The sequence below is a fragment of the Mus pahari genome, chromosome 5 (assembly GCF_900095145.1).
Source record: "Mus pahari chromosome 5, PAHARI_EIJ_v1.1, whole genome shotgun sequence".
NCBI classification, from domain to species: Eukaryota; Metazoa; Chordata; class Mammalia; order Rodentia; family Muridae; genus Mus; species Mus pahari.
In genome coordinates this window covers 67,580,292-67,593,288 of record NC_034594.1, presented here as the reverse complement: position 1 = coordinate 67,593,288, position 12,997 = coordinate 67,580,292, and the positions used below count along the sequence as shown (strand labels likewise).

The window sequence follows — 12,997 nt, the reverse complement described above, 5'->3', positions numbered from 1 at the left end:
GTAGCACATCTTTTACAGCAAGTTTCACTCAACAGCCATTGAAAGGCGCCTACCCATGACTTGCTCATCCTCCTCTGACCTCAAATGTTCTTGAAAATGTTCCTTCAGGAACCAAGGAATAGCACTCACCCTGCTCAGATCCATCCACTCGGCCCCGTGTTTGGACTCTCTGGTGGTTCTCTCCCACTGAACATCTTCTTCTTGCCTGTGTCTGATATGTATTTCCATGTGTTAGCACCATGCATGCCATCCAAAGCCCAAGCATGCTTTCAAAACCGAAGCACACATGCGGTTTTAGGAAACAAAAATCTTTATTAAAAAAATAACTTACAAATGGAGAGGATGTTCTGTTTCCTTTGTTCACGGGTTTGCAGCCCGAAGTGTAACTCTACAATACGGTCCATGTCACAAACTGCATTACTGGGCAGTTGTTGTTCCATATGCTGTGCCAGCATTAAACATTGCACAGATATAAAACTATTGTAAATAAAAACCTTTCAGCCGAGACTGGCATAAATTTATATATATATTTATATTTATATATATAATTTCGAATCAGCTAACAATTAATGTCATCCTTAGTCAAAACTCAAGTCCAGCTAATCTGAGGCCTACATGGTCTGACTACAACAGCCTTACACCTCCCATACAATATTTAAAATATATTTAGCTTTCAAATACATTTATAAGGTACATCCATAGTGAGAAAAATAAAGTCTTAAAACTTAAATACAAAAAGTCACCAAGTAAAAACTTGAAGAAACACAGAAGATTCTACTGTACACATGTCCGTAAGAGCCTGTCCTGTTGCTAGCTTTGATACACAGCTCTGGCTGCACAGCAAGGCACAGCGCAGCCCTGCCTGCTGCCAACGGTCAGGATAGGCGTCCAGGCAGCAGCCATCTTGGCTGGAGAATGAGAGACAGGAAGCATAGTCACATGCCTTCTCCTCTTCATACCACTCAAGCAACCAGACCCAAAGCTGCATTGCATTCTTGAAGAAACCGCAGGACCCAGCCGCCCCACTTGCAACGTGCACGCCTCCCCACGCCTCTGCAGAGCGATCGGTCACTTGGTGTTCTGTTCCAGGGCAGAGTACTCTGTTTCTGACACTCTGGAGGCATCGATGAGCTTGGTGAGACCTGTTTTGGCCGAGTACTTGAAGATGAAGGCCTTCATCAGCTCGTACCTATAGTTGCGGTTGATGAAGCTGTAGAGCACGGGGTTGACACAGCAGTGCACCAGGGACAGGCACTGGGTGACGTGCAGTGCTGTAAAGAGCACGTTCTCCAGCTGACAGGTAAACGGGATGTAGTGCAGGATGGAGAAGATGTCCAGCAGAACCACAAAATGGTACGGCAGCCAGCACACCAGGAAGACCACCACGTAGGAGAAGATGATCTTCCGGCTACTGTGCTTCTCCTGGTCGCCTGATGCTGACATGGCTCTAGCGAGCAGATAGTAGAAGATGGCGATAATGGTGAAGGGGACAGCAAAGCCCAAGATAACAGAGACCAGCTCCATGCCGATCAGCCACTCCTTGATGCTGTGCTCAGGGTAGAAGGACCTGCAGTAGGTCTCGTTGTTGGAAGCAGATGTGACCGTCTTCAGGTAGTAGGTATCAGGCAGGGACACAAAGAAGGCCAGCAGCCACACCAAGACGCAGACAATACGGCGTACCATCTTCTTCTTATAGCTGGAGGTGCCGGTGAAGTAGGTGATGGAGAGATAGCGGTCCACGCTCATGCATGCGAGGAAGAAGATGCTCCCGAAGAGGTTGATGGAGAAAATGAGGTGTGTGATCTTGCACGTGAGCTCGCCCATGGGCCACTGGTTATGCTGCACAAGACTGACCACCCAGACAGGGATGGTGATGACGACCCACAGGTCTGCAATGGCCAGGTTCAGGATGTAGCAGTGCGTGTCGTAGCCTGTGGTCTTAGCCTGGATATTCACCCAGACCACCACAGAGTTGGCAATCATGCCGATCACGAAGATGAAAATGTAGATGAAGGAGAGGGTGTACAGAAGCACGTTCTTGTTGGGCATGGTGGGACACTGCACGGTGTCCACCACAATGCAGTCGCTGCTGTTACATGGCCAGTTGATGTCAGAGTAGTTGCCAGGCTCTGCATAGTCAAACAGATGCACATCCATGGTCTTGAGGAGCGTGACCAAGTGACCTACAGCAAAGGCAGATAGGAGAGATTTTCACTAGGAGAAACCTCAGGGCTCAGTCAACACTGAGGATGCTCACGGGTTTGGCTTTTGCTCCGTGATGTCTTCGCAAAGAAAGGAGAAAAGAAAATAACTACCTTAGGCTGCAAGAAAGAAAATCACACATAGCCCAGCTATGGCTACATGGTGCTGGGGAGGGGTTGCGTTTGCTTTCTGTGGCTTTTCATGGCTCTGCTATGGAGGCATCAGCTTGGCTGTGTCCTAGGTGTGAAATCAGCATGATATGGGGTCCAAAGAAATGTCAGACAGTAGGGCCCTGGCCACCGCCGTGCTGATGGCCTGCCTGTACTCAGTAGGAGTCCACAGAACCATTTTACTGACATTCCCAAGAGAGGCAGGGTTGGTTTGCTCCTGGCACGAGAATTGTAAGTGTGCTGCTTTGGTGTCTTAATGAAAACACTTCAAATCCTCTCCCGATTTGCGTTTAAAAATGGGACACTGTTTCTTTAGCCCCCTTTGCAATACCCATCTGCCAACCTGGATCCTCTCCGGGTCCTCTGTCTCCCTCAAGTGCCAGCAAGTGTGGAATGCCCTGCCATAGGACTGTACCCCAAACTTGCAGATCTGGGGCTTGCTGGGAGTTTTCAGCCACAGGCAACCAGCCAGGCTACCTCCAGCTCTCGGATTTCGCCTGGGTTCCCATTCCTTGCCCACTCAATTGACTTCAGAGTTCCAGGAGCCAAGACTGGAAGTGCATAAGCCACCAGCCACCTGCTGTATCTCTGGAGGGTTGATGAGCCCTGTTGATTGACGTCCCCACTGACCTGCCTGACCCTAGGCCAACACTCTTAGCTGTCATCACATCACACCTAGTGAGAATTTGGCTCCAGGGTAGCACTATGCCTGGGGTGATTTCTCCACATACACTATAGGAACTGCAGGGAGCTGTCTTCTATTGCCCATCTGTTCATGGTTCTGGGACAATTGCCCTTGTCATCCCCCCCCCAACCCACAAATTGCATGACTAGAATGGAGAGACATCCCATTCTATGATGGCACCTATCACTGGTGATGGCTGAAACAGAGCCAAGCTTGTCTTTCAGGTTCACTTGGGATGGACTCCAGGTTACGCATGAGAACTCGCACGGGACAGCAGTTAGTGGGTCACTGCCTTGGTGGCTAACCCCGGGGTATGAAAAACCACCAAATCCGGGATTTGCACATTCCTGGGTTGGAATTACAGCTTCTCAGTCATGTCTAAGCTCAGATTTAACCACCTGTGGCTGCTGCCCCAGGACAGAGGGCACAACCCAGAATCTGGGAAGCAGCAGTTACTCCACAAAACTTCCCCTCCAGCACCTTCCAGGACGAGAGGACAGAGGACTGTCCAGTTTAAAGTGGCCAATTATCCCCTTTAGGAAAGCCCAGCCCCACTAACTAGAATGCCAGCAATGGGCTTCTAGGAGTATCGAGGACCCAGCAGAAGGGAAGTCAAGGGCCGTGGAGGATGGTCAGAGGGCTTTCCCCTTCAAGACTGCAGCAGTGGGATCTTGACCTTGAAAGGAGATGGCATCTGATGCCACCCATGATCACCCCAAGTCTTTAACCCACAGCAGGTGACCCACTCCCAAATCCCAGTTAAAGAAGACTGCCTACAGGCTCTGAGGGGGCTTCCTGGTAACCTAACCAGACTCCCGTGTCCTCGGCTGCTGATGGAAGATATGGCCTTCTGTGACAGCTTCACCCCCTTCCCAATCAGAAGACCACCCATGGTCGGAGAGGATACTGGTCCTCAGAGACGTCCTGGCACGTGGACTCCGGGCCCACACACTTTAAGAAAGTACCAGTTCTGTCTTAAGTCCCAGTCCTGAGAACTACAAAAGAACACCAGCTGTCTGGGTTGCAGACAGTACCTTCCAAAAGATGGGGCCTCTGTAACTGACCAGACCAGCCTCTGGAAAGAGTGTTAACCCCAAGTTACCTAGAACTGCTACACACACAAACACACACAGATACACAGACATACAGAGAGAGAGAGAGAGACACAGAAAGAGTGAGAGACACACACACCACACACAAATAGACACACACAGAGACACATACATACACACACACACACACATAGAGACACACACAACACTAACACACACACACACACACACACACACACACATACACACACACACACTGGCACTGACTCTCCACTCTGAACTCATGACTGGGAAGGAATCAAAGCAAGAATTCTGTCCTGCACGACTTCAGGGCCAAGATCCTTTTTTTCCTCTTTTTCTATTACATTAAAATAAGACACATGATGAGACACATCTATAAATCCAGCACTCAGGAGGTGGAAGCAGAAAGATGGAGAGTTCAAGGCCATCCTCAGCTACCTAAGATGTCCAGCCAGAACTACAAGAGACTCGGTTTGACCAGAGCTTCTCAGTCTACCCTGATCCAGAGTCTCCAGAGAACATCGGAGGTTGGAAAAAAGACCTTCCCAGCCCCACACCATGTAAAGAAAGGACTACAATGGGGACCCGGGGACCAGAGGATCCTTGACTGGCAGTGGTGTGAGCCTGTCCTTGAGCTACTAGTCCAGACTATGGCTTTAGCAGCCACTCTGAAAGGCAAAAGAAAGAACTGGCTTCAAGCCTAGGTAGCTTGACCTTGGGTCCTGAACCTGTCCTCCTGTTCTCTCCACACTAGGAAGCAGCCCCTCACCCCCCTCCCTTGCCTTCAGTGCCCAGGCATGCCTAGTGCTGGCAATGGTCCAAGAAGGCCCCATGCAGTGCAGGGGACAAAAGGGGACAGTATCTGCCCTCTGCATCCCTCCACTGTCCCTGTGGAATCACCTCTCATTCTCATGTGCATCTGCCAATCTCAGCTTCTCTCAGGTTCTAGAGCAGCAGTGGATGGTAGCAGGGGCTTGGGGATCCCCATCCAGCCCTTTGGTCTTTATCATTGGGAAAAGAACCTTGGTTTCATGACCACTGGGTCCCAGAATCACAGTGGTATTTCAGGGGCAGGTACAGATCGCCAGCCTCCTGTTTGTCCCTACTTCTGAGGTCCCTCGGCACTGTGGAAAGTCTCAGGCAGGGACAGAGCTGTTATCGTCCCATTCTGAAGGACAGAGCTGAAGCTGGTGACTCCTCTTGGCACTGTGACTACCAGTCACCTACATTGAGCAGTGCACAGTCCTGGGGCAGAGAACCTGATCCTGACCACTGCCCCCTGATTGGATGTCCCCTCCCTGCCACAGAAGGCTCCTGGAGACCAGGCAGAAGGCAGCAACCAAACCCTGTGTGCTTCAAACAAGCGACTAAAGAAAACAAAAGCGAAGATGTCAAAGGGCCACCCGCAGCCTGACCTTCGTCACTTGGACATCTTTCATGCATTAGGTTTTAGAAGCAATTAAGAATGATTCCAGAAAAGAGCCAACGACAGAACAATCCATCTTCTTGGGGACAACAGAAGCTGCGTGTCACCTGGGTGTGGTCTGCAGTCACAGCACCTATGCAAGACATCAGGAGTGTGCCCTCTTAACACCAGTGATGTCTGCCCCTCGATGAAGCAAAGAGCCCTCCTCCGTTTCTTGCTTATCCCTCAGCAAATGACCTTCAGCCTTTTTCACAGAATCAGAGTCATGACACAGCAAACTGAGGGACATCTGCCCATGGTCCTTGGACTCCAGTACTGGACAAAGCTCTCAGAGAAATCTGAAAGTGAAGGCCAGTGGGACAAAAGGGAGACTCTGCCGCTCCCAGAGAGCCCTGCATGGGGACCTGGCCTCCCTCCAGCAGACAGAGGGGGTTCCCAGGAAGTTCATGAGGAACAAGTTATATTCCATATAACCTGCTCCTTGAGGCCAAAGTTAATGTCTCTTGGCCATCACGATAGGGCTGTTTATGCTGATCACAAGGAGGGCTGACAACCAAGGAGACCAGAAAAAGGTTTCCCTACCCTGCCAAGTCACCCAGGGCTGCTTCCTTCCCTGTTGTCTTTAGGTCTGAGGTGAAGAGCGATTTGTGGGGTGTCCTCTGCATGTGGCCTCATTTTTGAACACTCAAAAGTCCAGTCCTGGGAAGGCCTGGATGAGACCCACTTCAGATGCTTCCTGTGAACCACACCTGGATAAGAACTGCAGGGGGGTAGGGAGGGGCAGAGAGCCTCAGAATGATGGCTTTATTCTATGATTTTAAAAGGTCACAAACCTCTTCTTGAGATGCCCATGTGGTCTCAACCATGCATTCTAGGTATCTACTGAAGTGACATTTGTTTCCCGGCGAAAACCACTGGCAGCATAACTATCCAACCATAGCAGACAAGCAGGCACGTCTAACGTGTGGAATACGACACAGCTGTGAGCAGAGAGGGGGCGGGGATGGAGAGAGAGAGGTTTCAGAACAAGGGGAATAAATGAATGTGTGCTGCTGAGCAGAAGGCAAAGAAGCAGATGCGCTGCCCACAGCACAATCCCATTGATGTTGCAGAAAAGGCAAAATTATGAGTGTTTTATATGCAAATACATGCATAGAAAGACACAAAGACCCACAATGAGGGTAAGGCTTTGGGCAGGGAAAGTAAATAGAAGGCAATCACAGAGGCAGCCTCGCCTTCCTCCAGAAACGCCCAAATTATTGCAAAGCTTACATCAAAATTATGTAAATTTTAACAGGGGAGGGAATGAGCCACTGCACATCAAAGGTTCCTGCTCTGCTTTTCTGGACCACAGACTTCACTAAAACAGAAAGCCTCCTCCAGAGGCCGACTCCTCGCTTATTCACTCTTGTCTGTCGATGACTTTGTCAATTATCTGCACACAGACAGCACTCCCATCTGTCCAGCTCTGCCTTGGGTCCACAGCCACACACCTCCTAGGGCCAATGGCGAAGAGGAAAAGGTTTCTCAAAGATCTGCCTCTTGCTTCTAAGGTTCACTACTCTTCATAAAATGCCCTGGATAACACCCAGCTGCCTGCGGTATCCAGCTGTTTTCAACTGGCTCGACTAAGCTTCCTAGCATGCTGGGACAGCACCAGAATTAGAAGCATCCAAATTTAGAGTCTCCATGGGGTGGTGGTTTGGGCTGCAATCCATATGTCCTTATCCCCAGATAGATCCTCCGAGGGACTGCCAAGTGTGTTCAGGTGTCTGGCTAAGGTTCACCAAATTGCCTCAATGTGTTCGCCGCATCCCATCGGAGACAAGAAGACCCTTCCCAGCCTGCCTCTGCCTCACCCCTCTCCTCAAGCCTCACATCTCAATGCATCACAAAGCTCTCCACACTGCTACCCTCTACACTTCCTCCCCACCAGGCCTCAGTCACCTTTGTTCAACCAGTGGAGCAAAGTGACCTGAAAAAGCACTGTCAGTCGTGCTCCGGGGAGGCCTGCAGCCTGGACAGCAGCCTGAGGTGCACTGGTTATTCAGAGGGACTCGGCTGCAACCCTTTCCCAGCGGATGTCAGGTGACCTCCTCTTGAAGGCACTGCTCTGGGACATGTGAAGCTGTCAAGCCATGACCACCTCTCCCCCAAATACTCACCATTCAAACAAGGCTATCCAGGAGGCACAAAGGGGTATTGCCCTCCCAGGTATGGGTACATCCTTCAGTAGTAAGGTGGGGAGCCTTCAGGAGAATGGAGGCAAGCCAGGGACATCATAGAGCATCACTGAAAGGCAAGTCACTGTCTCCGTGAAGAAGGGAAGAGAGCAGAGGTGGGTCTTGACTTATGGGCAAGGAGATCTGGCCTTAGCCTATCTATGCCAGGGCAGGTTTGAGGAAACGCCACGGCTTTGGGACAGAGAAGGTTTAAAGTGCCACACAGTTGAGAAGGCCTGACCCAGATGCCCTATAAATAGGCTTGATGCCCAGACAGAAGCCACAGAAGACAATGTGGTCCCAGCCCCAGGGATTCAGAACCTACTAGGAAACAAGAAAACTTCCTTTACAGTTTACTTTTTTTTTTCCAGAAAAGTTTACTTTTCTGCAAAGTGTGGCCTGTGTCCCACATAGAACTTCCTGGAGAAATTCCTTGTGGACTCAAGTCTGGGGGTTAGTATTTATCCAGCCTGTCTTCCCTATCTACACCTCTGAAAATAGTTCAGAGCAGCTGATAAACCACGAGGGATGCGTACAGAAGTAACTAACGGGCTCTAGCTTGTCCACGCTCTAGTTCATAGGAGCTGTGCTCAACAGCTTCCACTTGGGTCCTGTGTCACAGGCACAGTGTTTTCATTTGGCTGGGACAGTCTACAGATGGCGTTTCACTGAAGCAGGAGAGTCTGACCACCTTCGCAGAACCGTGAGGCCACTGTCCATCAAAGAGATGATGGCTGCAATGTTGCCCACTAATTGACCCCCCCTACTTAAGTCTACTTGAAACCCACACCCAACCAGCATGACACCCATCCAGGCAGCTCTCCGTGGCCAAATCCTAGTCTTGAGTGTAGAAAGGGACTCTTGTCTATCCCCCAGTACTGAGCCAATGAGAAACAACGCTGTCTTGACCACACATTCATTGTGGCCCTGAGTGACCTCTAGTTCATGTAAGTAAGGAACTGCTTTGAATTATTCGGGAACTCAAAAAAATAAATAAATACGGAGAGAAAAATCCACACCCTGATTCCGATACAGGCCACCTATCCCCAGGGTTCTTGGCTGAACTTCCCACCAACACATGAGACAGCCTTCTACCATGGCAGCACTCACAGATATAATGAATGTCCCATCCAGAAACCGGATCAGAGCCATTGTGCTCAGAGCCCAAGGGAGCAGAGCTGCATCTAGCGGAGAGATCTAGGTGTCCCTGTACCGTACAAAGGCTGCCAGCTGGCAGGATAGAGCCAGAGTCTGCATTCCCACCCGTTTAGGACCTGAGCAAGACAATAGGAGGTCCAGGTTCCCAAGCCACGCTAAGAAAGCTTAGGCTCTTCTTATATACCAACCTTCAGGCTGGCAGAGACAGAGACGACAGAAAAACCAGAAGACACCAGCTATTTAGCAGACACAGCCTTCAAATGCAGCTTTCCCAAGCTGCCCAGGGCTCCACCTGGAGTGGCTCAAGGCCACATGAGACAGTCTCCATATCTACCAGCTGTGGGCTGGGAGAACAAAACGCTGCCCACTGCCAACCTCCTTGTTCTCTGCTAAATTGTCACCATAAAATTCTACAGTCTCTGGGACGTGTTTATAAGAAACAATTTTTTTTTTAAAGTGAAGTTTAGGTGAGTGAAGGCTCTAACCATCTCTCTTTAAACAATTCTAAGTGAGTGGATTTTTAACAAGGAAGGCATCGGATGGCTAATCCCTGCAGAAAATATCCTTGCCTAACACCTGGTTCCACCTGCTTCTTTCTTTAGGCTGTTTGCTTCCATTGTAACAGCAGAGAGGTGCCCCAGTGCCTGGGGAGTTTGAAAACAGTCATTACTACCTGTCTATCAATTTTATCTAAGCACGTAGATTTCAATTACCAGACTTTCTGTTTGTTTATTGTTTATTTATTCTGAGACCTAGTGTGTAGGCAACATAACCCAAGCTGGTCTCAAACTCACAGCAATCTTCCTGCCTCAGCCTCTGGAGTTCTGGAATCACAGGCATGCACCCAACCTAACAGGCAACAAGAAACATTTTAATACCTTGACAGTCAGTCCTTAAGAATCCCTGGCTGCTTAGCTGAAAAGTACCAATGCCTTCAGGGGCCCAATTCCAATCTGTTTGCTACAGAATCTCAGAAAAAAATAAAAGTTCTGAAGTTGCTGGGGCCCTTTCCGCCTCTCTCAGTGACTGTGAAAGTTTATAAAGGAGTGTCCCTTCAGACTCAGCTCTGAGTAATTGCAACCAACTTTCCTGTGTAGATTTGAAAATTAGAGCACTCTGCCTCAAATCCTCACACAAAAAGCCACTGTTCTGACTAACCAGGGTGTTTCATGGTCTTTCTTCTTCTTCTTCTTTTTTTATCCCATCTAGAAAGTCTACCCTTGGCCAGCTCTGGGTCTGATTAGAAATCATAATACCTTCTTAGCTCCCTAAGGGCTTGCTAATAACACTGGATAAACTCACCTCCAAAGCCCTGGCTCAGTTAAGCACAAGCATGCAGCCCTGGAACTTTCTGGAACTTTAAAATATATGTGTGTGATTGCACTGTGCATGCCCCTTTAAAAACAAGCTGGAGGAACCCAACAGGCAGCTAGCAAGCAATCCACTTCCCCAGCTTTTACACCTCTGCTTGCAGACAGCTCCTTCCAGCCCCTGCTGCCTCCTGGAGGCAGAGGCTGAGCTCAGCCGAGAGCAGCACACAGTGTTGTTCGCAGCTCAGACTGCTGGAAATTAGAGCAAAATGTTTCCAAGCTGGAACCTGTGCACTGCTCCCGGCCGAACAGAGTTTTCATTCCATCTGGGGCAGGCTTCTATTAAGATGGGGGGGGGGGGGCTTGGGAGCTTTATCCATTTACAATCTGCAAAGAGCCAGGCACAAAAAAACAAAAAAACAAAAAAACAGAACCACCCCCATCCCTCCTTTCTAGTCCTATCCATTGAGCTCCACATTCTCCTGAACTAAATAAAGACCCACAAAGCCAGCATCTGCTCCTTCAAAGAAAAACAAAGTTTCCATACTGGCCACAGCACACACTGGAGTCTCAGGGATGCCACTAACCCAAGATACCTTTAAAAAGATGCTTGATCCTACCTCACATCGAAGCAATAATTAATCTTGTTTGTGAGCAAATGAATGGAGAGACAGGGAGAGAGAGAGAAAGAGAGAGAAAGGGGAAGAGACAGCCAGTCTGCCTTTCACAGTGCCTCATTTTCCTAGTAGCTAGTGGCCAGGAGTCTTGGCTGACCACGGATCCCCTGACCTCAGAGTCTCCCTCACTCCCAGCCACCCAGAGAACCTTTATGCACCCTAACAAAAGTCAGCAACATGTACAGTTCACTTGGAAAGTAGAGTTAAATTAAAATACTAGATTTCTTAATGTCTGCTTTTTTTTTCTTTTTCTTTTTTTGGTCCCAATTGAAGTTGGACAACACTTTCTAGGAGAACAATAAATACTCAAAATTAGATTAGCAGGGATGCCATGAAGAGATAAGATGAAGAGGAGCTAACATTCAATTTACAGCTTCCAGAATTCAGGAGCTGTGAATTAATCCACCCCCACTCCCAGAGCACGGGAGTTTAAACTCATCCTAGACGCAGAATGCTCAGCCCAGTTGTCTGGTCCACTGAAGGATGCCTCTGAACATACCATATACCTTTCTGGAAGTACGCTTGTGTTTTGTTTTTCTTTTTTACAGCCAATCTGATAACCAGAAGTAGGAGTGGGCAAACAGTGGTGCCAAGCTCACCCCTAAACTGGCTTTGGGCAACCTCAGTGGGGCATTCCACATTCTCTGCAAAGTTTCCCTGCTTCCTGGAACTTAAGTACTCACAGAAACAAGTCAGAGTCCAGTAGCAAACAAACATACACAGAGACTTCCCTCCACGAGTGACTGAACTCGGATCCCCCAAATCAGGAGCAGTAGCGTGCAATGCAGGCACGCAGCGTGCAATCAGCTTTGAGCTTTCCAATCCGGACCTGCAGGCTCTAAAGCCCCCAGTTCAGGGATCCAAGAGTTCTCAGAAAAAGTCCAGTTCTTGTAAGAACAGGAGTCCTGCCCCTTGCCGTGGCTGCTCGGCAAAACTGTCCCAGAAGCAAGGCTTTCTTACTTACCTCAGAGCTGCCTGGGCTGTGGTTTGCCTTCCCTGACTGTGAGCGTTGCAGGCTCCTTCAGTGCTGAGCAGTTTGTAGCAACTGAGATCTCTCAGGGCTCCGGACTTGCCTTTTATATACACTGCGGGAAAGTGCCTCTAGGTGGCAGTTTTGCAACCCTCAGCTCTCCTCCCGCCCCTCCTCTCCCACCACAGCGCGCAGGCATGCAGGCTTGTACGGGCGCACACGCCCTCCTGTAACCCTCTCTAGGTTGTTGTTTCCTGCACAAACACATTCTTGGGAGCCCTCAGATCCCTCCCTTTGCAAAGGCTAGATCCTATTGGGGGAAATGTCAGCAGAAGAAAACCAAAAGAAGTCCTAGGACGTTCCAAAATAATAGACTATTGATCCAGTCTCAGGTATAGCTTTTAATAATCCCGCGAGTACCGGAGTTCCTTTGAATGTCTGTAGCTTCGGGGAAGACTTTGTTCCCAAGACAAATTACTCTGAACTTCTGAACTTCGCTGTTGGTTTGTCAAGCTTGCTCTTTCTTTGTCGATGCCTCCTGAACAGAAGTCACATTTTGGAAAGGGAACGATTAATCGACCCTGTACCGCCATCACCCTGAAGTGAGGGAAAGTGCCTTTAGGTTGGATCCAGATTCTGCTGGAACTCTTACACAAAGTCCTTATGACCCTATTAAGACCGCGTTCTACGGAGCCGAGCAGTGCCAGTCACTGAAAAGGTCTTGTCGCCAGTGAGGTAGCAACCCTTTATCGTCATGGTGAGCTTAGCCAACTTTTATCGCAGTCGTCATCTGTATCAAAATCTACATTCTAATAGAGATGCTCATTGTTAAGATTCTCTATTTAAAAAAAAAATAAATAAAAAGTCTCTTGCAATGCCCCATTTAGTAAAAATCAAGCACAAAGTGACCCAATCTTTTACTTTTAAAGCCGCGTCACTGTACCGCCTCCCCAAGTGCCCCCCACCCTCCAAGGGCTGTCGGTCACTCTGCTCTCAAGCCCTCCTGGACTTTTGAAAGGCAGTTACAGCACACACGGTTGAGGCGCCGGCTGCACGCAAAATCTGCCTACACCAGCACTTGCTCAGTCTATTTTCTAAGCCTCC

The 12,997-nt window shown here is 49.1% G+C and overlaps 1 protein-coding gene across 1 annotated transcript; it reads right to left on the bottom strand.

The window, feature by feature from the left end:
- Positions 1 to 292: 292 nt before the first annotated feature.
- Ackr3 (atypical chemokine receptor 3) lies at positions 293 to 11,996 on the bottom strand. Its single transcript, XM_021198210.1, has 2 exons — positions 11,888 to 11,996; positions 293 to 2,183 (listed from the first exon to the last, which is right to left on the bottom strand). Exon 2 carries the CDS (start codon positions 2,155 to 2,157, stop codon positions 1,069 to 1,071), a length of 1,089 nt encoding a protein of 362 aa, XP_021053869.1. The 5' UTR covers positions 2,158 to 2,183; positions 11,888 to 11,996; the 3' UTR covers positions 293 to 1,068.
- Between the last annotated feature and the right edge of the window lie 1,001 nt (positions 11,997 to 12,997).